The sequence below is a fragment of the Solea solea genome, chromosome 10, assembly GCF_958295425.1.
Source record: "Solea solea chromosome 10, fSolSol10.1, whole genome shotgun sequence".
Taxonomy (NCBI): Eukaryota; Metazoa; Chordata; class Actinopteri; order Pleuronectiformes; family Soleidae; genus Solea; species Solea solea.
The window spans coordinates 7880753-7906103 of record NC_081143.1 but is presented as its reverse complement, the minus strand read 5'-3'; the positions used below and the strand labels follow the sequence as shown (position 1 = coordinate 7906103).

The 25351-nt window shown below is 39.5% G+C and overlaps 1 protein-coding gene across 2 annotated transcripts; it reads right to left on the bottom strand.

Moving 5' to 3' along the window:
• Positions 1 to 74: 74 nt before the first annotated feature.
• On the bottom strand, positions 75 to 22980 carry LOC131467440 (cdc42-interacting protein 4 homolog). 2 transcript variants are annotated; one of them, XM_058641355.1, is made up of 15 exons: positions 22607 to 22980; positions 12586 to 12701; positions 11769 to 11822; positions 11135 to 11282; positions 10881 to 10943; positions 10385 to 10489; positions 10056 to 10184; positions 9789 to 9935; positions 8565 to 8726; positions 6073 to 6096; positions 4359 to 4468; positions 3731 to 3863; positions 3441 to 3508; positions 2827 to 2933; positions 75 to 2727 (listed from the first exon to the last, which is right to left on the bottom strand). In XM_058641355.1, exons 1-15 carry the CDS (start codon positions 22628 to 22630, stop codon positions 2582 to 2584), a joined length of 1536 nt encoding a protein of 511 aa, XP_058497338.1. In that variant the 5' UTR covers positions 22631 to 22980; the 3' UTR covers positions 75 to 2581. The 2 variants fall into 2 exon arrangements, with proteins under 2 accessions (XP_058497338.1, XP_058497339.1); XM_058641356.1 differs by lacking the exon at positions 6073 to 6096.
• Positions 22981 to 25351: the final 2371 nt, after the last annotated feature.

Here is a 25351-nt window from a genome sequence, read left to right as displayed (position 1 = left end):
TGTTGGCAGTTTTTGCACAATGTAATATGTTTCATAACCAACACAATCAAGAACAAAAACACACACACCAGCAATTAGGATTTTTCTTTCCCCCAATTTATGACTGAAATGATACATGTAAATACATATGCTTTCTTTTTAAAAGTGGATTGTACAATATTACCTCCACGTGCAGGACAGAATGGTGCAGAAAGAGATGGGTAAACCTCGTCTTTAGCCTCAAGTCTCTACTCAAAACTCGCATTGCTAAATGTTACCTCTCCTGTATGTTTGACTTTCAATTGTTTCAATTGTTCAAAATCAGACACTGAAATCTGACTTTTCAGTGAAGTAGGAGACATATTGTGTCCAGCAGTTAAACTTTTATTAATCAATTTGAGTTTTCACAATAAGGCTTAATGAGCACATGTACTAGTGTATTTATTCTAACTTTTCATGTGGATAAACCACAAATGATCATCTAGTATTTTATTATGTTGTCAAAAGCATTTTAAATTTCTCACATGTTTTACCATTCATGACTTGTAGCAGTGAGAAGCTGAGTTTATTTCCTTTTAAATTTGGATTTAGATCTTTTTAAGTGTAGTTAATTTGAATTTTAAATCAGAACAAAGTCAAAGTGGGTTGTTTTTTTTATTACTGGCCGTCATTGCAGAGGATTTATAAAGTGGCAGAGTAAGATCGACAGGATAAAAATGTAAAAACAGGTAGTTGAGCTTAATAAAACCAAATCATGGGCAAGTAAAAATAGTCAACGCACCACTAGAGACTGCGCTGACACAAGAGTGCGTCAACTTCTGCCTACTGTCTACCTCTGAGTTACACAATGTCAGTGCTTTATGATGAAGCAATGAAGCAATCACAGGAATTCTAAAATTCTGCATTTGAATTTGGACCGTTTCAACCACTGTGCTTTTAAATTGAAGGGAAAAAAAGATTTGCAAACGTGCAAATATTTTTGCTGTAGTGGTGAAACTTATATATATCAAATATAGATATAAGTAAAATTTGCCCCCCTTAAAAAACCCAAAAAAAACAACAAAACATTGCATGCCCACATGTTTTGTATGTCAAAAACTGCTGTGTTCATACTTGCTGCTGAGAGATTCCTTCCTAACATACTTTATAAGTTAGAGATAATATGGGAAACCGCTTAAAATTCACATTGTCAACATAACGTCCAAAGAATATTTGAAGTTACCATCGGGTTTCAGGTGCTGAGTCACAGTGGAGTGATATTAAGAAAGAACACGTTTTGATAAGTGTGACTCGGACAGCTGACGCATCATATTAGCTTCAGCTTTTGCACTGAGAAAGGATTATTGTAAGATTAATAAGGGAGCGCATTAGTAAAGGATCTCTCCAGACTCAGTGTAAACAGCAAACATGTACTGTTTTTAAGGGAAGCGTGAGGTACTTATGCACAGTCAATGAGTTACATACAGTAAACAGCGTTTAGCACGCTAGGAGACAGGAGCACCAGGATATGCATTTATGCATTGATTTAATGTGAACAGGGACAGGAGAGAAAATGTGTTGTTACCTTGTTAAAAAGAAAAGGCCTAACTGAAATAAATGACATTCTAACTGCACTATATTTTGTGTATCTGCAGCCGTTTACCATGACAGGTGTTCCTTTCCTTTGTCACTACATTTTTGCTGAGGCTGTATTACAGCACATCAGCTGTCCAGGTAATAAGTATGACAGAGAAATGGCAAACAGCTGAAGATATTCAAAATATAGAGTTCATTTAAAAAATATTACTGTTTTTTATATTATATATTATTTATATGGTTTTTTCCCAGTTGAGCACACTTTCACAGACCTACAACACAGTTTCATGTAATTCTCCCGTCTCCTTCTGTCTACTCTATGTAACACACTGACTATGCATTATGCACTATGCAAGTACCTCACACACTGTGACATACTGTCCCTTTATTATTCATATAGGCACCTTGCTATTGTTTTAAAACATACAAAAAATGTAAACCTATCCATTACTGTGACAGTCCACTGAGAGATATATGTATTTAGTGCACTCTCTATAGAGTAGTGGTTTTCATCCAGTTATAACTCATTAAACATCACATCATACTGATAAAAAAAAAAAAAAAAAAAAATCACATTATCGTGTCAGGAGAGAGGTTTTAGCAGAAAACTGGAGTTGCAAAAAGTGAAAGATCAGCAGGTTATTAGAAACGGCAGCGGGAAAGTGAAGTGGGTGGATACATTGATGAAAGAAAAGTGTAGTGCGAGGCTACTGAGATGCAGAGCATGTTACACGAGTCCCTATGACTAAAAGTTCAGGTATACATTCAAAAGTTTGGTTTCAAAGAAGCTGAAATCCATCGAGACGTGACAGGTGTGACAGTCTGTGTTCAGAGACGGCCTCTCCTGCCACAGCACAGCAGAGTCGGGGAGTGTGTGATCTGCCATTTATGCCTCTATAACAAGCTTTTCAATCGAGCTATGCATGTCACAGGCTGAGAATAAAGAGGTGGAGCAGGGCTCCAATTATAATATGGACTTTGTATTCACCTTTTGCCATCACAAGCTTTAAGTGTATGTGTGTGTGTACTACAGATTGACTTTGACATATGATGAAGGTATATATCCCTCCTCTCCACTCGCTCTAAGGACTCTCATCCAGCCGTCTCCTTTATCCTCCTCCATTACACTCAGCATCTCTCCTTCTGTGACAGAGATGGTGCCCTCGCTGTTGCCTGCATACAAACACACACACACACATATATTTACAAAAAACTAAACCAAAAAAAGATCTATTTATTATAAAGTGAAATTTGATGAATATTAAAATATACCGTCAAAGGTGTATAGAGCCGTGCACTGGCCAATAGGATTCTCTATGTCGTCAAACTCATCGTCAAACTCTGAGTAGATGTTATGGCCCTGGTTGGCTGCTACGACACTGGAGATACATATATAGGCAGAAACATTTATTGCATCACACAAATATAATACCTGGTTACGCTGATTTAACATACACCACAGAATCTGTGATAGAGGTCTAGTGTCACAGTGTTTCATATAAAAACAAGTTGTTTTGTAAACACTGGCTTCATTTTACAGTGTCCCAGTGAGTGAGCATGTACACGACCAGATCACTTAAACTGAAGTTACTCATCACCGCCACCAGGTGGGTAGACTCGTGTAACATGCACTTGTTGACTTAAAAAGAAATGCTGTGCTCGAGAGGCCACCCATATCTAATCAGATCATTCTCTAGTCCACATACGGACGTGATAATGGGGGAGGAAAAAAAGCACTGTGTCAAAATAAGTATCATTTTCAGTAATTTTAGTATTTTGGTAAATTTGGTTAACAAGACAGCGGTGTTCTCGTTTAACTTTCGGCAAGAAAATGAATGGGAGCATTTTGCAAAATGTCAAACTATCCCATTAAATCGAGCCCTTACCCATGTTGAGTATTATTGTTGATGGTGTTGGAAGATTCCTCTCCTCCCACTGCTTCTGACAGCCATGACTGTAATGACAACAAGTCAGTTGACACAGTCAATTCATCGATATTCTCGTCCGCATGTATATTTGGACTCGGTAAGTTGTCCAGTTGCCCGTCTTAGTCGGACTATGGCCTTAGCTCAATTACACTTTGCATGTAAATGTAGCTGAGTGTAGCTGGTAACATACCTGCAGCTTAAAATGTAATCTGTCATCTATGTGCACGTGTGTGTGTGTGTGTGTTAACCTCATATTTGGCTAGCTCCCCCTTCAGACGCCCTATGTTCTGGGCAGTCTCTGTGATCTGAGGCTCCAGACTGGATGGGTCTCCCATCGGTGGATTCTGCTCGTACACACCCTTCATCTTCTCCAGTGCGTCACTGAGGTCAAAGCAGGGAAGAAAAGTATTATTACTCTGGACATGAAAGCACTCATTGAGGAAGCTTCTCTCTCCAGTGCAGCACTGCTGATAAGGTGGGGAGGGGTCCACCGAATTGCTAAAGAGACCTGACCAACTACAGCATGTGCTTTAGGAAGAATTTATAATTTACATTATTGATCAATATTTCCATAACAATCTATTAAATGTAAGTAAAGTGATCTGAGAGAGGGAGAAAAACACGTATGCACCTCCTCTGGGCTCTGCGAACAGCTTTTGCAAATCCTGTCCTGATAGGGAGACTCTGACCAATTACAGTTAATTCCTATTTCAACTAATCTGCATACAGGTCACCAAGAGATTAGCAAGCTTGGTTCCGCCGAGATTGAGAAGAATGTGAGTGGCAAAAAGTCTGATGAGCTGTTGGGTTAAAGTGTTAAAAATGTGTGGGGTTTTTTCCACAGATAGTTGTGATAATTGTTGGTTATGTTGTCACCTTTGATCCTGCAACTTCTGCAGCTCCTTGGTGATTTCATCAATCTTCGCTTGCAGCCTCTTCTTCCTCTGCTCTGGAGGAAGGTGAGAGAAATCTTCTGCAGCCGGCGGCTACACAAACACACACAAACACACACAAACACACACAGAACACATGCAGACAATTAAGTGACCTGAACATCCTGTCCTGAAAACAACTCTCACCACCAGATGTCACTCCTCAGTCTCTCCTTCTTGCTGCTTATACAACATCTACAGTCTGATTCAAAGGTGACATAGATCACATTAATATGAAGATTGTATTCTGTGAAAAGGGACTTTGATCAAAGATGGTGAGAAATGTGAACCATAAACATCAGAAAATATTGCATTATTTGAACATCTCAATTAGAAAGAGACAATTTAAGACCCATTTCTCATGTGATGCCATAACAATGTCCATTTAGGAAAGTTTGATTCAAATTTTCAATTGTTAAATAAAGAGAAGAGGTGCTTTAAGTTGATTATTAGTTTTTTTCACCCCGACCTTCTAAAGCTGGATTATTTGCATGAATTATTTAAGTTTTAAAACACATTATTTCTAAATGACGTGGTATGGCATCACAGAGTAAGATTTTTTGGTTTGATATAATGATTATTATTGATTATTAACTCCCTGAGGTGCCAGCGGAGAAAATGCATTTGATTTAAAAAATTAAAGAGTAACTGCACCCAGACAATTCAATATTGCTTGCACGGCCACCAACTACTTAGGTATATTTTAAAGAAAACAATGGATTTCTTTACCATGTGAATTGTTTTCCCTTTGACACAAGAATTTACCTTTTTGTCTCGACAGACCTGAATTTAAAGGAAGATAGCTTAACTGTTAGCTTTTATTGAACCTCACGAGGACCTCTTATGTCAAAATAGGTGTCAGATAAATGAAGATTCAATAAATAATAGTTGGAAAAACCAAAATGTCTTTCTGCTGGTATTACAAAGTATAAATATTAGAATTGGACAAAGTCGCTAATTAAAAGAATAACAGTGTGTTAGCCCATCTAAAAACTGTATGAAACTTCACACGCAGCAACTTAGGTATATATAAATGACATGTAAAGAAGGACAGACATACAGGTACCACTGTTGATTTTATACAAATATTTTAATTGGACAAAGTGGCAAATTTAAAGCCAATTACAGGATGTGAGTGAGGGTTGGGTATGGGTACAGGGATAAGGAAAGCTATCTTTTTGGATTTTGGAAATAACGGCCAACTACGCAGGCTTCCTCTGGTGTTACTTGGGAGGACCAAACCAGCGTGTATAGAAAATAAAAAAAATAACATCTAACATCTTCATCTAATTTCACTATAGTGTCTGAAATATATGTGGCGATTGGCGATAATGGTGTTTCTTTGAGAGCTTAATATTGTCTCTGGTGGTACTTGGTATTAAAGGTTTAGGAACCACTGATGTTTGTCTGTGACCAAATGTCCCCCCACCAAGATCTATTAAATCATTTATTGATCAGAAACAAATGATTTTATGACAATGGTGTTGCATGAAGGAACATTTGCATATTTCCACCCTCAGAGGTCAGTGCAGCACAGTCTAGTGTGGAGTTACTCTTTACACATTATTACTCGTTAAAAAAGGGAATCCAGCACCAGGACACTGTTACATAAGCACCTTTGAAGTTCACCCTCTATATGTAACAATAACGAGTGTTACCATGTGCTTTTCAGCATGAGATATCTGGACAGAGAGAAATGGAGACAGGGTGAGATACAGTGGGTGTTCAACAAACACGGGTGAGACACTTCACAAAAACAGGATGTTAACTTTGTTTTACGAGCGCATGGGCAGCAGAGCAAGACTGTCAAAATAAATAAAACATTTGCACAATAATGCATCGGTGAGCTGGACGTAAACACGACAGCGAGTCAGCAAGGGTGGGACGGTCACTCACCAAGCAAGTTCTGCGTAATATTTTTAACGTGGAAATCCGAGGTTTGACAGAGCGATTGAACTCCCTCAGAGAGAGAGAGAGGGGGGAGTGCTGCAGCTTGGAGAGGGGGAGGGAGAGAGAGGGGCTGCAGAGTGGGAAAGGGGACGGGGGAGAGAAAGATGGAGGGCTGAACTAAAGTGGGGAGAAGAAAAAAAGACAAGGTGGAGGAACAGAAAGCAGAGGAAGAAAGAAATGACACTGGAGGAGAAGAGAAGAAGAAGTTCTTTTTTTTTTTTTATAAAACAGCAGATAAAGCTTTGAAGAGATAAAGCAGTGTATTGGGGCAAGTCTGTGCAGCAGACTGGAATTAGAATTGGCCCCTGAGGGCAACAGGGTGGTGGAGTAAGACATGAATGGAATGTGTGCCGTGTTTTATGTGTGTGTGTTTGTTTCAAAGCATTATTAAGAGGCTATCACTGTGTCAGTCCTGCAGAAAGATAAGAAACATCTGTGCTCTGCTCTTCATATGGATCTGACTCAACTTTTTTAAGCAAGTTCTTCAGTTCGTGCTTGAACATTTACCTGGAGTGGTTTGTCACGTCTTCAAACCAGAAAAAAACAGGTTTATCCACAGTCAGCCGTAACACGACACCTCGTCTTCTAAGTGTTTTGACCCTATGTTGTGTTTTTGCATTTTTCCCTCTTTCCTTCAGTATCTCATATAAACTTTACTGTGCATGTGAAATATCTGCAGACTTTCAACACAGGCTGTATATAAAAAGTGCATGTAGTCAGCCAGTTTGCTGGGTAAGAAGTAAGCACACAATGTGACACCAGTGTGATTGAAAGCTAGTGGTATCCTCCAATAGTAACCTGGTTGCAGGTAACCTCAACACGCTGCAGGCCAAATCATGAATCTTCAAAACAAGAGTACAGATTCTTATGGTTGATGTCACAACTGGATGCCACTTGTTCACAAAGGCCAACATCTGCAGCAAAGAAACACTGCTGCCTACCACGAAGTTCAGCCTCAAATCTGACATACACAGTACCCCCGTCGCTTTGTATGTTTGATAACTGAAAAAGATAAGCGCCGTTTCTGTATTTTCTGTTTGGCCACATACCTCCAGTTTACTCTTAAGATCCATGGTCATTGTGTTAAGAGAGCAACAGGGAGAACGTCGAAACGGAGACATATCATGACATTCTGCCAAATTCTATCCCTCAATACATTAAACGTGATAAATCAGGCTTTAGTTGGCAAAGCACAACCAATCATTGTTACCATGACTACAGTGGTTTTTACAGCTGATCACGAGCTCGAAGTGACTGACCAATCACAGCAGACGCTGCTTTGCCACAGTTAAGTTGACCTTTGACTCTTTTCTTTTACTACACCGTGTGCTACACCTCATCTTTAATGATTTCTTGGGTTAAGGCCAAAATGTAGTTCGTATGGTCACAGTGACCTTGGCCACTGACTCATCCTTGATGAAGTTCCCTGACGTCTCGAGAATACGGATGAACGACAAACAGCTTGTCTTCAGGACAGGCTGCACAGCACTTAGACATAAAAACATTCGGATTTAGGTTTTGTGTCGATTTAATTTAATTGAACTGCATTCAACTGCATTCACTGTACCTTATTATTATGTCGGATTGTTTATGTCTTTTACATCCTGTGCATTCATTTTCTCTTGTGGTTTCTAATTTTCTAATTAGTGTTTTCATTAATGTTTAATCAATGTTTTTAGTACCTGTGAATGTAATAGTCCTTCCTGAATTATGCTTCTATTAACATTCATTTCTGTCTATTGTATACTCTTCTGCATACTTGAGTAATATTGTATAGTTTTGTTATTTAAATGTAATATTCTGGGTTGTTTTTGTTTTGTTTTGTTCGGTGATTACTATGGCACACTTGCACAAATGTTTGTCAATGTGCACTGTCCCTGTTTAACTAATGTAATAAAACAAATACATTAATGAACTAATTAAGGTTGTTTAATAGGGTTAAGGTAAGTATTTTAAGGTAAACTTAATTAATTGGTTTATATGGTTATATGGTTGAGATACATAGGAAGATTTAGCCAGAACGCAACGTGTTAGCCCAGATAGATCGAACCACAGCTGGAGAACAGGATCCAAACAGGACAGTCGGGATATTCAGGTTGTCAAATGAAAGCAAAGCAGTAACAGGGAGGGGAGAGGCCACGGGGATCTTGTCTATGACACGCTGCACTTCATAGTCAAAGTTAAACGGAGGTGTGTTCACCTTGTGCTTCTTGCTGAAAGGCCAGAGCTTGGTGCGCACTTTGGGCGGGTGGAGGCTAGAGTCAGAGGTTGCTGGTTTGATTCCCTGGGTATAATCTTCAAAATCCACATCTCCGGGTCGTTCAAAACCGGACTTATGCTGCTCTATGAACAGGATTGAGTCCTGAGAGGACACAAAACACAGAGAGGGACACTCACTCACATCGCAGCAACAGATACAGTCAGAATTCAACTGTGTGAGCCAATGTTTTATAAGCAATAGGAGCATAAAAGAGAATGTGGACACAATCCAGGTTATAAATATCTGTTATGAAGACAACATGGGTTATGCAACTTGCACCCATGTCCACAGTAGTCTATTATTTATAAAAACTGCAACACAAAGTAAACAAAGTGTATAAATTACAGAAGTTAAGTGATCAATTGGTTTTGATTGCAAATAATTGCAGAAAAATTCTATTATTTTGCAATTCACAACAGTTTTTAGGTCCATATTAAGTATGTTTTTTATTTCACTTCCAAACTGATTGATCAACAGTATTTTTTCCGAAGTCACATTGTGTTTCAGTTTAATTTATTTGCACATGTGAGAGTTGTTTTAAAAGTGTGGCACAGAGCTTTTCTGACACTGAGGCTTTGCTGCTGCTCACAGGAGACACACTTTCACTTTCCATCTCCGCCTGCTGACACGCCTGCTCTCCATCTCCCACACGCGAGAACGATTCAAATCGCATGTGCATGAACACACACACACACACATGAGTAATGCTGGGCATAAGTGCAGCTCCTTATTTCCGCAATTTGGGAACTCTGCTCCATGAGGTTTTGGACGGTTTTGAATCCAGTGTGCAACATTTATGAGGGTTTAATGGTAGACACTGAATATACAATCCATAGGTATGTTTGAAAAAGTGTAAAATCACTTAAAAATACAAAATTGTTTGGTTTTTGCAGCCTTAAAATATGCATTTTTTTGTGCTTAAAGATCATCTTGTGTTGCCATGTTTCTACAGCAGCCCAAACAAGCACACCAGCTAGAAAAATGGCATCCTTTTTGGTATGTGAAGGCTTCTGTAGTTGCCCAAAGCACTTGGGAATGGGAGGTTTGAGTAGAAGAAACCTCTGTTTGTAACAATGTGCAATTGAATGTCAATAATTCTTCTTCATCATGTGGGCATAAGCACAGAGAGATGGATTTATAGCCCTGCAAACTCACAACATTTACCTGTTTCTCATTGATTTTCGTGCCCGCCGCAGAGATTCCCTCCAAACACTTGGAGATGATGGGCAGCACGTTCTTTTCAATGTCTGAAAACTGACAGTAGCCCTCCGCCAGTCGCCGGATCCTCCGCTCATCCATGTCCTGCAGTTTCTGTTCACCACACAGACACAAGACAACCTCATCTAATGTCACACCCCAATCCAGAAGACGAAGAGAAGATTCTGGAGAAACTAAGTTTGTTTGGCCGAACACTGTGTGTCACTTTCTCACATTGAAGATCTGCGGTGTCTCTGTGTAGTAGAAGTAGTTTTGTTCCTTGTTGTATTTCTGCAGCTGCGACGCGTAGTCGTTCCTACACTCCTCCGCCGTGTGCACGCGGGCATGGGCATGCTGCCTGGCCTTGAGAGTGAAGGACAGATGGAGTGGATGGAAAGGAAAGGGAGGGGAAGATCAAAGGATGCAGACGAGGGAGAGAGAGGGGAAGAGATGCAAAACAAAATGCAAAGAGGGAGAAATGCAGAAGCGAGACAACAGTAGAGTATTTTTACACAGTCTCAAAATCAGTGTTAAAACATTCATTCCTCAATGTGTTTCTTTACTTTCTCCACATCCAGCTTTGTGGCATTGAGGTCGCTTTCCGTTTTGTCTGCTTGTTGTGTGGCCTTATCTGCTTCTGCCCATTCTTTGGCAAAGCGCTTCTTAGTCTGCAGGGCACAAACACAAACACACACACACACATTCTTCTTAATAGACATGAATGAAAACATTAGTCCTGAGGGAATTGATTCCACAAATGTAACTCTCAGTGAGAAAGTGACCGGCTGGTTTCACACTGGATGCGTGTGCGGTGCATGGCGGTGGCGGTGGCAGCAGCAGCAGAGCTTGCTCATTGTGTGAGCTGTTGGGCGCTATACGAATAAAATTGAATTGAACAAGTTAACATGTGTGACTAGCAGCCTTAAGGCATCGCACAAGCTTCCAGTGTGAAATGATAGACTAATAATATAAAATAAAATATAGATTTACAACAAAATCTATCTAATCTATGTGCAAAAAAGGTCTGTAGGAAAACAGCAGCATCAACAGGTGACTCACGCTTTCTAGTTGTTTAAAGCTGTCCCCTAAAGTCTGCTGGGCCTTTTTTGAATCTGACAGGTGCTGAGAAAAGAAGAGGTCACAGTGAATGTGCTGCAGTTTGAGGAGAAAACACACCAGAACCTAATAATAATAATAATAAAAAAAAACAGTTATCTGCCAAACTCCCACTTCCTACAATCCTCCCATTTCTCTTTCCTCCCTCCTCCTCCTCCTCCTCCTCCTCCTCCTCCTCCTCCCCCTCTGTCTCTCACTGTTTTCCGTTCTTGTTTGAGGTCCTGCAGATACTTGGTGAGTTCGACACAGATGCCGGTCATCATGTTTTCAGCGATGAGCTCCCGTTGGCCGGCGAAATCGTTCAGCTCGTTCAGGATCTCCTGGAATGACGCGTAATTGCTGAATCTGCAGCAGGAGAAATGAGATGATTAACCAAATCATCTAGTGAACCAGGAACAACCAGCAGTTCAGTCAAAGAAGGGCTCCATAATTTAATTAAATGTTTTACAATAAAGTATTCATCAATTATAATAATATACCAAATGTTGAATAGACTGTATTCTGTATATATATATATATATACATATATATATATATATATATATATATACACACATGTATATATATATATATATATACACATATGTATGTATATATATATATATATATATATATACACACATATATACATATATGTATAGTTATTCCGCTGAAATATCTGTATATAAGTATGTATGTATATATATATACATATAAATAAATAAATAAATAAATAAATAAACGTGAGACAGTGGCTCATCAGGTTTACAACAACTGAGCATTTGCACTAATAACATCCAAATTAGTGCAAATTCCAGTTAATTGAAAGTGGACATTTCTTTGGTCTCTTACTTGCAGTCTTGTTCGTCTTTGCTCCCTCGTTTGGCATATTTCTTTGACAGACTCCTGTTGAGACAGTTAAAAGCACAAACACATGAATACACAATAACATCCATGATTCTATTATATGTTAATCAAAGTTAATAATCTATGCCTTCAAAATGTACAGTGGCCTGGAAGTGCAAACCATTATTACAAAATGTGAAACACTTTACAAATTTCATGGATGCTGTTCTGCTATAAACCAAACAGACATGAACCAGTCACCAGCTAACCAGACGTTTTTTGTTTGTTTGTTTTTTATAAATCAGCAAATCTTATCTATTACCGCTTCCTTTCAACCTGGTTTTCAAAATAAGAGCCACTTACTGCGTCTTTTTACAACTTCTTATGTCAAACTTTTGCCATAACTGATGATAGTTGATGATATAAAATAAACAAAACAAATGTTTGAATGTCATTCAACAAGTCTTGTCTTGGCAGTTTACATGTTAATATAATAGTATATTATATAGTAATATAATATAATATAATATATAGTAATACTATATTATGGGTCTTACTGTCAAATTTTTTTTTAAATTGGCTTTTGTAAATTTGTTTTGGGATTTGTAAAAAGTAATAATGTTTGCACTTCCGGGCCACTGAAAAATGTCCTTTGCACAGGACTGGAGGAGTTACATCAACCTGGTGAGTGGGTAAATCTAAAAATATCTATATTTAGCGTCAGAATATCGATAAATCATATTTCATGAGTCAGGACAAAAAACTGCATCAATATTTTCTCTCACAACCCTAATAAACATGCAGAAAGAATTCCCGGGCAAACCTGAGTTGCTTGGCGTAGCTCTGTTCTATCTCCGTCCGTTCCTTCACAAACTTAATGTAACGCTCCACCAGGTCCAGGCCTGACTGCGTATGCTTATCAATGACATCATACTGGTCCTAAAAGAGAAAGAACATATGGTTTACAAACTTGTGTGTGCACACAAACACAGGGGGCCTCTGCTAACAAGTCTGACAAGTCACAGCAAACCTGTGTAAGCTGAAGGTTTGAATAGAGACACATTCTTTGCTCCAGCATTTTTAATCGATTGTCAAGGGTGGTTAGATTAGGATTAATGCGGAAACTAAAATTAAAATGGTAAAATGGCCAAAAACATTTACACAAGCCGTGTCAATAAAAACACACAAAAAAAACACATGGCATTTGTCTGCAATGGGAATAGACTAGAAGTGGACAAATATGGTTTTGTCTATGGTCTTGCTTTCAACAGCTCACTCCTGGCACCAAAGCCCACACACAAAATCAGTGATTTTGCATCACAACACACAGGAGTTAATAATCTACTGCTGATTCCATCAGTAAAGCTGCGGACACACTGCACAATATTCACAGTCTTTACTGATTTTGAAAAGACCTAAGAGTTCACACTAACCCAATGGTTTCAGCAGATTGTTTTATGTTGTTTGTAAGACTGGGGATCACACATTTAACGACTGCGTCTGATGACAGAAGACGACATGATTTGTCAAACCAACGGAACGCATCACACAAGAGCGACACTGAGAAGGGTAAACAAACATGGACGACAGACGGTTCTTCACTGTTGCTGTTGATAGTGCAGCTATCTGCTCTGAGAAATCAAAGAAAAAAAGACGGGTATGGTCGAAGTCATGGAGGAGTCGAAGTTGGCATTGTTGTTTAGATATTCCCGCAACTTCCTGTCAATCGGTTTAACTCGTACAACATATGTATGTAATTAAATATACCTGGCACAAAAGCAGCAGTTATTTGTTGACATGATGTTGTAGGACAAACACAGGTTTTACCAGGTTTAAGAGAGCCAGAGTCATGCTATTGTTCAAGTGTCAACACAGTCAGAGCCGCATACAGCCACACTTAGTATTATTACTATTATTATTATTATTATCATTATTATAATAATACATTTACTTTTTAAAGTGCTTTCTATCAGAGTGCTTTGCAGTAAATAAACAAGGCAATCAGCGAAGCAGCATATTTGTCACCAGAGAGGGGAAAAGTGGGAAAAACACCTGTACACAGTTTCCATTTATTTTTTGGCCTGTCTTTGGACATTGAGACAAAAACTTTTTTTAAATTGTTTTTTATTTTGCAGAATCTGGTGTTCATGTACAACTACAGTGTTTTTGTTTGTTTGTTTGTTTAAATAAAACTTTGTTTTTCTTCATTTTAAATTGTTAATACACTATTTTAACATGCAGTAAATTGTAAATAACTGCCAGATATTAAAAGTTATTCTGAAAAAAATGGGCAAATAGCACTTACTCACAGGACATTTTCTGGCCCTTTTATGGTTAAAATAGGAAAAACATTTTGAGGCTTCGTTGTTAAAGGGTTAAACATCACAATGTTATCCTATGAGATAAAAAAAAACAAAAAAAAACATAGTAGTAGAGTAGGAATTCCATTTTCATGAGTGGATTTGCCACAAATAGAAAGTCTTCAAAGAACTCCGCACACAAACACACGCCCACAGAGTCTCCTCCCTTCTCTCTATCTCTCACACAGGTAAAGAACACAAAGGTGCAGTATAGAATAAAAGTGAATACAGGGCAGGCACTACTCTGCTTTCAACATTCCTTTTTACAGACATTCATGCCTTCAAAACACACACGCACAGAGCGGTTTGCACAGCTAGTCTTCTTAGGACACTGCAGTGACTTCCATTCATTTGGACGGCCTAAACAAGGCCTTATCCCTAACCTTAACCACAACCCACCCCAGTTTAATCTCACCACAATTCAAATCCTTAGCCCTAAATATATCCAGTTCCTCAGAAATGAGGATCTGCCTTGTTAGGTTTTGGTCTCCATGAGGACTACTTTTCCTGACAAGGTCCTTAACGGGTAACAAATACAGACACACACACACACACACACACACACACACACAAACACAGAGGAACCGGTTGAGCAGGTAACATTTGTCCTCTCTGTCCACACAGACTTACACATACACACAGTCCTGACGCTCACAGCAAAGACCTCACAGTAAAATGTGAGCACAAATCTGAACAGAGAGGACCCAGAAGAGTGTGGACACACTAATAACAGGGCGGTTCTGTTGTGTCTCTTGTGAAATACACAGTTAGACTGGACTAGGTCTACGCCGTGTGTGTTTACTTGTGTGTTTGTTACCTCTTAAAGGACCTTTTCTGACCTCTGACCTAGTCAGGACTGGTGTCCAGTGGTCCTCATGGAGACCAAAACCAGGTCTGAATGAGGCAGAACCTCATTTCTGAGGCTGTCCGGGGGGGTTGTACGTGTGTGTGTGTGTGTGTGTGTAGGCTACACTGAGCCAGAGACACAGATATTGCGTCCTCAGAGGAGAAGGGACCTTAATTCAGATCCAACATTAACACAGTTAGCAAATGTCCTGGATATAAGAGCAGGAGCAGGAGCAGGAGCAGGAGGAAGAGGAGGAGGTGGAGGAGGAAGGAACAGGATGAGAAAACATATGGGGAGGACGATGCGAGTCAAACAACGGGCAGTTTGTCACTTTCCTGCACCAGGAAAGAGAAACATCATGTGACCGAGAAACAACATGTTGATCTTGATGGTGGGTTTTAAGAATCCGTCTACGTACGCTCACGTTTCCCACTTCAGTTGCTACAAGCCAGTACTTTTGTGAAATAAATATCTGCATGTATGTACAAGAGGAGGAAATGGTGATCCTAACACAGAGAGTGTTCAGGAATGAGATAATCATTAGCTCAGTGCAAACCTCCGCCCTACCACTGACAGTCCCAGGGGGTCTGTCCAGACTCTGCAGCCAGATGGACTCAACTGGTCCCACCCCTCTGTGTGACGAAACACAGCCGTGTTCACTGATCCTGGCTGCTCAAAGTCAGACTTTACTTCATATCAATCCCGGCGAAAGAGACCAATCAACAGAAAGAACATCGTCTATGTGGTCATTTAGTAAAATGGGACTATTTATCTTTAAGTATTTATTTTTTACAAATATTGAAAATACAGGAAATAGTAATGCTTGGGATCTCACTCACAATGAAACACAAATGACCTCAATAAAAATATTCATTTAATCATTAAATGAAAAATGCTGGATAACACGGCTCCATTCTTAGTGCATGTGCTCTACCACTGTTGATGTGTTTTTTGGACAGTTCACAGTCTAGAGTCTCTAGACAATGACAGGAAACAAGGGCACAGAGAGCAGAGTGCAACAACAGCAACAAACATTCCCATGGCCAGGACTCAAACTGTGGTTGTTTCAGTTATGCCACTGGATTGTCACACATGTGCTGTTTTAATGAAAGGTACACAAAGAATAGAGGGGTGGGCACATGCAGCTCTAATAAATTTAGTAACACTTCTGATACCAGCGAGCAGAACTTGCTAAAACACCCATTTCCTCTCTTTTTTCCACTATACAGTTTCAGAATGACTTTGTTCACAGAATGGTTCAGTACTTCCTGCATGACCAGAGCACTGACTCAGTCTGACACCGACCAGTCTCTGAACTGAAATACAGAAGCAGGGGTTTGCGATGTGGTTCGCTGCTCACAATCGGTTTGGGAAACACTGATCAACATTTTGTGGACCATACAAGTACTCGATTAATTATATATAAAATATTAATTATAATAATATAAAATAATCAACAGATTTTTTGCCAATGTTTCAAAAATGCTGGAGTTTATGTTCCTTGTTTAACTACATGTGAGCTGGAATTACATTATGATGATATGGAAACTTTAAACCGTGTATTCTATGTTTTATTAATTATATTTTTTCTATTTTTGTATGTTCAAGTTCAGAAATATTCTTTTCTAAAACGATTCTTCGTTATTTGACAAATTGTGACACGGTGAAGAGTATTTCATTCAGCAGAGCAGGACTGACTGGAGGTATCCCTCACTTTTAACCTCCAGAGAAAGCTGTTCTCGTCAGGATGCACCATATTTTCACCACAATATCTATATCAGCTGACTGACTTGTATTATGTATTATCTAATATGACCTATGCCCGATAACGGTAGGCTGAATGGGCTGCTATCTCCTCGACTTCTATGCTTGTGCGGTCTACAACTATATGTTTATTAATGTTTATTTATTTGGCACAATGAAGGAAATGTACATCTGCATCTGCTGCGACAGGAGTATGAACAATCTTATCTAACTTTTACTGCAGAAGAGAACTGGTATCAGTTATCGGCCAAAGCACTCAAAAAGTCCAATATCTGGTATGCCGACCCCAATGCAGACATTAGGGCTGGTCCATGGTCCACGGTACCAATAACATCACAATGATTCTGTGATAATCAATATATTGCAAGACAATCATATAGCGATACATCACGATATCTGTCTCACTGAAGGAAACATTAAAAGTGGAGGATTTCTCTATTTATTCACAAAGTCTATGTACTGAACGTGAATGGAGCATCTCTTAGCGTAGCTTTCTCCACCATTATCCCACTGTAAACTCCCTCTTCCTCAGCCAGGTAACATCATGAGGAGACATAAATTAGCGACACCCATTGAGTGGAACTGGCAGGTGCCTTCATTTATTAATTAAAATATCTATATTTGCCCCGGAGTATTGATTATGGTATTGCATGAGGAAGGACAATTCTCCATGTTGACCCACCCCTAGCATACATAATGTTACACGTCTGACTTCCTGTCAGCATGGTGATGATCACATTTGTTTTGGTTTCACATGCACATGCTACCACTTGTTCCGTTTCTTCCTTACTGACCAGGTGTCAGAGGCGGTGCTTTAAACAGTGGAGTTTGCCTCTCGCACACGAGTAGGTCGAGCACAAGGTTATTGTAGTTAACGAAAACTAAATCATATTTGTTAACTGAAACTGAAAAAACTAGAGTTTAAAAAAAAACTGAATTGTGTCCAAATACATTTTTAAAAGTGCATCTTTTGTTGGGTTTTTATGACACACAATACTTATTATGACCTTTTTGCATTTTACACCTGGCAATATTCCATATTACAAAAAACTATAAAAACTCAACTAAAACTAAGCATTTACAAAAAATACAAACTAATAAAAACTAGCAAACCCGCTCCAAGAAAACGAAACAAAATGAGTCAAAAAAAACCAAAAACTATTATAACCTTGGTCAAGTATCTTACACCAGCGACGTCACCTGTGACACCAGATGGCCCGGAGAGAAGCCTCAACTTCCGGTGTCACCTGACTGATCACTTCCTATAGAGTCGTCTCGCAAGCCTACGAGGATTCTGAGTGACCGGGCGCCTGGTGATCAAGGATTCATAAAACTGTAGTAACATGCCGACGTTGTCTTTTGCATTTATCACAAATGTTCTGCTGCACAAATTACACTTTCGGTTTGACAAAGAGAGACAGTTTAAGAAATCTCTTAGGTCTGTTTCCATCAATTAACAGACCAAACCAATCGTTGATGAGTCACCAACAAATACAGTTGCAGCCCCACTGGTTGATGCATGACCTAAAATTGCTGTGACTAATCAATTGTTTCAACTCTTACATTAATAGAGAGCCTCTGTTTTGGTTTTACCACAATGATGTCTGATAAAACAAACATCTCAGCTCGCAGTGAACAAATCACAAACAGCAATGGTTATAATCATTCTGAGCTTCAGCATTAACAAACAGCCCAGCAGCCTCACCCACTCTGTTTAACTGCTGAATAATCTCAGAGGCATGTCGGCTCTGACCACAATCACAGCAGGATCTGGGGAAAATGTGTTCACTTTGCTCATTTCACTGCCAACTATTAAACCAACTCAAAGAAGCGACCCATGCCAGGACATTCTGTTTGACCTAAAACATAGAATTGTACTGACAATAACGTGAATTTGTTCTTTAATCCGTCTAACAGAGCTCTGTAATAACAAGACACTCAACAGAAAATGATTCATGGTCTGATTATTAATCAGTCCCAGCTCCTCATACAGAAGGATGTCGTGGCTTTTATGTGTCGTCAATCAAATGTCTTTTGGTTTTCATTCCTGGTCAAGGCAGAACAAGCAAAGAGGAAGATACTCACAAGTTCAGATGTGTTATTCTCACTCTACAAGTTCAGTTACTTCTGATTAGGTGACATTTGATGACGTAATAACGGTAATTCCCAACCTACACCAGGTAGATTATGTCCTGAGAAGTACTAGTAGAAGTCAGGCATGCATGAAGGAGGACGGATGGATGGAGTGAAATGTGTCAGGGCTGCCTGGGGACCCATAGCTGAGAGGATGGCCCCTTTAACAGCGGATTACATTCACAGCAATGAATGTTTTATGAAAAGTTCTCCAACCAGTGGCCAGATAAACATTCAGCACCTGTCTCTACGTTTTTTTTTTTAAATGTTTTCCAGAAACACGGCATTGTTTCAAATAATGTCTTCATACACACACTCTTCTAAACGCTGTAGTATATATATGCCAGGACTGTCTGCGGCAGAAATACACCCCTTAAAACAAAGAAGAAGACGTGGAGCATGTGCATAAACCTTGTGAGCTTCTGCCCAAACTACAAACACAAACAAGACCACGACAAAGTTAGCGACAGCAAATACAAGACGGAGAGGTGGGGCTATGACATCATTAGTTTTATACAAGTAAACACATTTTGACCTTCTTTTTTTTCAATCTGGGCCCTGTTTTCCAAAAATAGCATTTTATGGTTCCCAAAATGCCAGTTCCATGAGTAGAACAAGCTGATACAATTCAAAACTTCTCCTAAACTTGTTCTTGTGTGTGTACAGGCCTTCAAAAAGAGAACAGGACTAAACATGACTGTTTTCTTCATCATTCTCCTTTTTTTCACCAAAACACAAACGTCCCACCAACTGTTACGGACTTGGGTGAATGACCACAGCCCAAGTGAGGCTACGTCAACGTTACTCCACTCTTAAAAAGACGTTTTTGAGTCCCGACACCTAAGAAGTTTGAAAACGCTGTTTGCATACGTCAGGGCTGCGTTTTAGTGTATCCGGGCAGAAAGAGGAAACCTTTGCTGCGAGGTTTCAGAAATATAACATTTTGACCTTCTTTTTTTTCAATCTGGGCCCTGTTTTCCAAAAATAGCATTTTATGGTTCCCAAAATGCCAGTTCCATGAGTAGAACAAGCTGATACAATTCAAAACTTCTCCTAAACTTGTTCTTGTGTGTGTACAGGCCTTCAAAAAGAGAACAGGACTAAACATGACTGTTTTCTTCATCATTCCCCTTTTTTTCACCAAAACACAAACGTCCCACCAACTGTTACGGACTTGGGTGAATGACCACAGCCCAAGTGAGGCTACGTCAACGTTACTCCACTCTTAAAAAGACGTTTTTGAGTCCCGACACCTAAGAAGTTTGAAAACGCTGTTTGCATACGTCAGGGCTGCGTTTTAGTGTATCCGGGCAGAAAGAGGAAACCTTTGAAAACAGATGCAGATGCCTACATTCACCTCCTGATGGGGTTTTTCCTTAAGGTGTGTTGGGGTTGTCTACATAGAAAAAAGTCTAGGTGAATCTGCTTAAGTTTTTATTGTATCTATATTTTATCTCCACTGAAAACAGCTTCATTGTCATCATCTTACTCTTCTTTTGTTGGGTCTATTTATTTTATGATAACTTTTCTTTCCTGGCTTACTTCATTCTTTACACTTAACATTACATGTTATTTAGCAGATGCTTTTATCCAAAGCGACTTACAATGGAATGGAGTACAATCAGCCAGGGGTGGAGTCGAACTTGCAACCATTGCGACCGTGATGTCTTTCGCACACAGGGTACCGGTCTTAACCACTAAGCCACTCCCCCACCCCGTTCTGTCTTCGAACACATTGCAATCATACCTTTCAAATATATTCAAATAAAGAATATAAAAAAAAGAGTTAGTACACAGCGCACATGCCATTCGCACATGTAGGAGTGCGACAGCGCCACATACAGGTCTGGCATATGCACTTGAGAGTTGTCGAGGATGGTTTTGCGGGAGACTCGAGCCGTTATCCATGCATGGTACTTCTAAAGCAATGTGACACGCAAGTACACTTTCAACTTCTCAAATAAAATATGAATGATAATATTTATATGCACATTTCCTGAAACTACACCATGTTTACAGAAAACAAACTCAAACTCAAAAGATTTGTTCCGTTTCTATGTGGCCTTCATGTGTACACATCTGGATGCAGAAGGATTTTATCTGAAAATGCCGTTTTAAAATGAATAAACAGACAATGAATTGCAGCCATGTCCCTTTATAGCAAATTGTGGCAATACTCTTCCTCTCAATTCAGACCAAAAACTTGCATCTCTTATAGTAAGACGTACCATTCTGTTACATTGGACTTCTTTGGCTAAAGAAGTTGTGTTTTTTTTCCCAAGCTTGAAAAAATAATATATACATTAGCCCCTTTTCCACCAACATTTCCAGGAACTTTTATCACCTGGAAGTAGAAGAAGAAGAATCCCTGATTTACGTTTCCACCGAACCGCAAGGTTCCGGAAAAATGTATTCAAATCAGGCTGATGACATACGGGGGAGCCTTTTAAAGGTCTTGTTTAAAGGTGGGTTGCAGCTGCACTGGCTTAAACAGCTACAAAATGTTTTCCACCAATCAGTGTTCTTCAGCACACAGCCCCGCCCCTCTAAAGTTCCTGGTAATCTAATGGCACTTTTCCACTACACAGTTCCAGCACGGCTCGACTCTACTCGTTTATGTTTCTTTGCTTTTGCACATGGTAATTTCCAACACAGAAATCAAACCGAAAGAAAAACCTCGACATTTAACAGAGGAGTCCGCCCATGTTGAGGAGGTACTATAGATGCATAACGATACCAAACTGAGTAGAGTCGAGCCGTGCCATGCCGGGCTAGAACTATATAGTGGAAAAGTGCCATAAAAATCCCTAACTGCGACTCTGTACTTCTTTGGATGAAAGATTGGGGTCAAGGAAAGGTTTTCCTGGTGAATTTGGGTGTTTTTTTCTAAATCCCGGGTAAATGAGATAAGTTCCTGTGGTGGAAAAGTGACTATTAAGAGGCTTAATTTGGCAACCTTTCATTACTTATTTCAATCTTCTGCACCTAATTCCATTGTGTACCATTGTTTTACTTTATTTATGCATTTTATTTCCCCCTGCAGCCTTGATCTGTATAAGTGTTTTGTGATCTCTATTTAGAGATTTGTGTGTCATTATTCTGTGCAGGGGTCAGTATTATAAATGTGTCACCCTGTGTTCTGCCTCTGTGCAGCCATTTCTTTTTACTCTCTTGTTAATTTTACCTGCAGTAGTTATTAGTGTTATTTTAATCTTTTATTGTAAAATACTGTTGCAAGCTACAAGGAAAAAAAGGGGGAAACGAATAAACTACACTGTTCAACAACTTTAAATAACACTGGCACGTAAATGAAGTGAGCGCAGCCAAACTTAAACTGGCAAATAATATGAAGATGGAGTTTTTCAACCATTTTCTTTCTAAAATTGGATGCTGTTTTTGGTGTAGGACCCCAGGTGGGGCCCCTTAAAACACCCCAGTGGTGTGTACATTTAACCCCACACCAGTGTGTAGATAAGAAAGGGAAAGAAAAGGCCAGAGCCATAAACCTTCCTGCTTTTCTCTCTGTTTATGATAAGGTATGCAGCAGCAGTAGTTACGAAATCCTCAGGCTGCAAACTTTTTATAGAGACTCCTGTTATTGGCTGTTTAACGAAGGCCCACAGTGAGAAAAACAAGAGTGGGGCAAAAACAATAGCCGGACAGTGTCTGCTCCACAGGGATGTTGGAGGAATTCGGTGTAAATGACTTCTCCGCTCCGTCAGAGTCAGCTGTCAACTTACCCACAGATCTGTTCCCCAGTCCATGTCCGCGGAGGAAAAAGCCCACGAATCCTCACCCGACAGTGGAGCCGGATCCACGGAGCGCCCAGGTGGTGGAGGGAAAAAGTAAAACGCAAAGTCCTCCCCTCGAAAACAACAGCAAACAACAATAACAACAACAACAGATCCCACAAAACTTTTCGAGTGTTGAAAGCGGAGGTGGCGGAGGAAACGTTCGGAGGAAGTCTACGCCTTCTCCTTGGCACGTATGCGCCTGTTCTGCCTCTGTCCTGTCTGTGTGTGTCTGTGGGTGTCTGTGTCAGCCTGCCTGAGAGAGGAAATATTACGTTCAGGCGCTTTTCCTCAACTAAGTCCGGGTCCCAGAGAGAGAGAGAGAGAGAGAGAGAGGGAGAGAGACACACACACACACACGCGCGCGCGCAGGGAGGGAGGTGGCAGAACTGGGGCCCGTTTCAGAAAGCAGGTTAAGTGAAAACTCTGAGTTAGTTAACCCTGAGATGAGTGAAACTCATTTTTTTCAGTTTCACAAAGCCGGTTCAGCTTAACTCTGAGTCAGTTACCCTGGCAACATACTCCGTGAACCTTTCTTCAACAAACCGTGAGTTTCTCTGTGTCTCCTCCCCTCCTGCTGAGCCTGAAGCAGCTGTCTGACACTCCGTCTCATTTCCTCATTCATACAGTTGATATCAAAACACGTATCAGAGCATTCACATGCACAATTAATGACATTTACATCGAAATCCCAACGCACACGCTTAACTCAGAGTGAACATACTCAGAGTTGATTGAATTAATGCTGATCAGCTGTTCTGAAACCCGAAAACTCAGAGTTTGTTGAACCTGCTTTCTGAAACAGGCCCCACCACCAGTGACTTTGTATCAGTTTGAGATGATTTTCATCATCAATACTAAAACATTTGAATACACATGTTTATCTCCGGAACAGGATTAGGGCCACATGTGAATGTTTTTGGAAACAAAATTTAAAACAAAAAAGCCAGACTTCTGACTTTAATAACACAAGTTCTGAGAAAGTCAGAATTCAGACTTTAAAGCTCAGAATTAAGGTAGAAAAATGTCAGAATTCTGACTTTATTATCAGAGTTCTGAGAAAAAAAAGTCAGAATTTAGACTTTAAAGCTCAGAAGTCAGTTAGAAAATAGTCAAAATTTGAGGAAAAAAGTCAGAATTCTGACTTAAATCTCAGAACTCTGAGAAAAAAAGGTCAGAGTTCTGACTTTAATATCAGAGTTCTGAGAAAAAATGTCAGCATTCTGACTTTAATCTCAGTCTGAATAAGACAATGTCCCTTTAACAGTGGTGGTCCTGTGCTGAAAATTGGTTTGGTAGATTTTACAGTGATTCCCAAAGACTAGGGTGGCTGGTGCACGGGTGAGGCAGGAGCCACTAGAATATAATTTCCTACATTCTCACACACCTTTGTATATCTATACAGAGACATCCTTTCTATCACCAATATGGATGTTTTCTATACATAATATAGAATATAATTTCCTCTAAGGACTCACTTTAGGACATTGTCATCTATAGGGACAGTAGGGAACTTCATAACACATTAGAAGGGCATCCAAAGGAAACAAAGTTGCAAGGGAAACTTTAACAGTAGGAATTGCATGTTGTTGGATTGTGGGAGGAAACTGGAGAACCCGGGGAAAACCTAAGAAGAAGAAGTGAAGTAAGTGAAGCAAAGCACAAGGACACAGCGGTTAAATAAAGAAAAATTTACATAGATCAAAAACATTGCGGGGCGAGGGAGTCATTTATGACATTAATTTTCTTATTTATGTTTATTTATTGCTGTTGGTCTGTCTGTGACCTACCAAACAAATACAATGTCAATATGTACTATCTTTACTGACCATTTATTTAACTCACAGTTGTACACAGGTAAACAGCTTCTTAAAGCAAAGTCAATCAGGATTCATATTAATATCACAATAAACGCCATGTGTTGTGAAAGGCGTTTTTACCCATACCATGTTTCACTGCTGATGCATGATAAATCAATGTATTTTGTCACGTACCAGGTTGTGACAAAGTTTACTGAACAACTGTTGGGTTTGTTCAGTCAGTAATTTTTCTGATAATGAAAATTTACTTAAGTTTTAGAAGTAAAAGCATTAAAAAAGTGAGGAGCTAGGAATGAGCCATGGTAGCTCAGTGATAGGATGAGTTGTCTTTCAACTGGAAGGTTGTAGGTTTGATTCCTGGCTCTGCTAGTCTATATGTCTCCTGGAGCAAGACACTTAACCCATGTTGAAGCGTGTGAATGGGTGAATGTCATAACTGTAGTGTAAAGCAGCTCATCAAGACTAGGAAAGCTCCATATAAATACCGACCATTAGCAACTCTTCTTCTGATTTTATTTAGTAGTAACAAAGACCGTTAGAGGAAATGTAGTGGAGTAAAAGTGAAAGGTGCTAGAAATATAAATAACAAAGTAAAGTACGGATACGTAAATTTTGTTCTTAAGTACAGTAACAAAGTATTTGTACTTACATTACGTTACATTACAACACTGGGTTTGTTTAATGTATAAAATCCTCCAGCTCAAAGGTCAACAGGTTGAATTGCTCTTACACTCTGGCTTATGACAATACACCTGTAATACCATTCATATTCCCATCAGCCACAGCTGAACTTTGTGTTTAGTGTCGTCAGATCTCACTAGAAAACAACAGAAAATGTAAATACATTTCAATCCACATCTCTTCTCTGTTAGGA

Excerpts from the sequence above, each read along its gene's own strand:
- LOC131467440 (XM_058641355.1), bottom strand. The coding sequence starts at position 22,630 with ATGGACTGGGGAACAGATCTGTGG. Across the intron at positions 11,283-11,768 it reads AAAGACGAACAAGACTGCAA|ATTCAGCAATTACGCGTCAT; the intron begins GTAAGAGACCAA and ends CTCCTGCTGCAG. Across the intron at positions 6,097-8,564 it reads CTTTCAGCAAGAAGCACAAG|ATATCTCATGCTGAAAAGCA; the intron begins GTGAACACACCT and ends CTCTCTGTCCAG.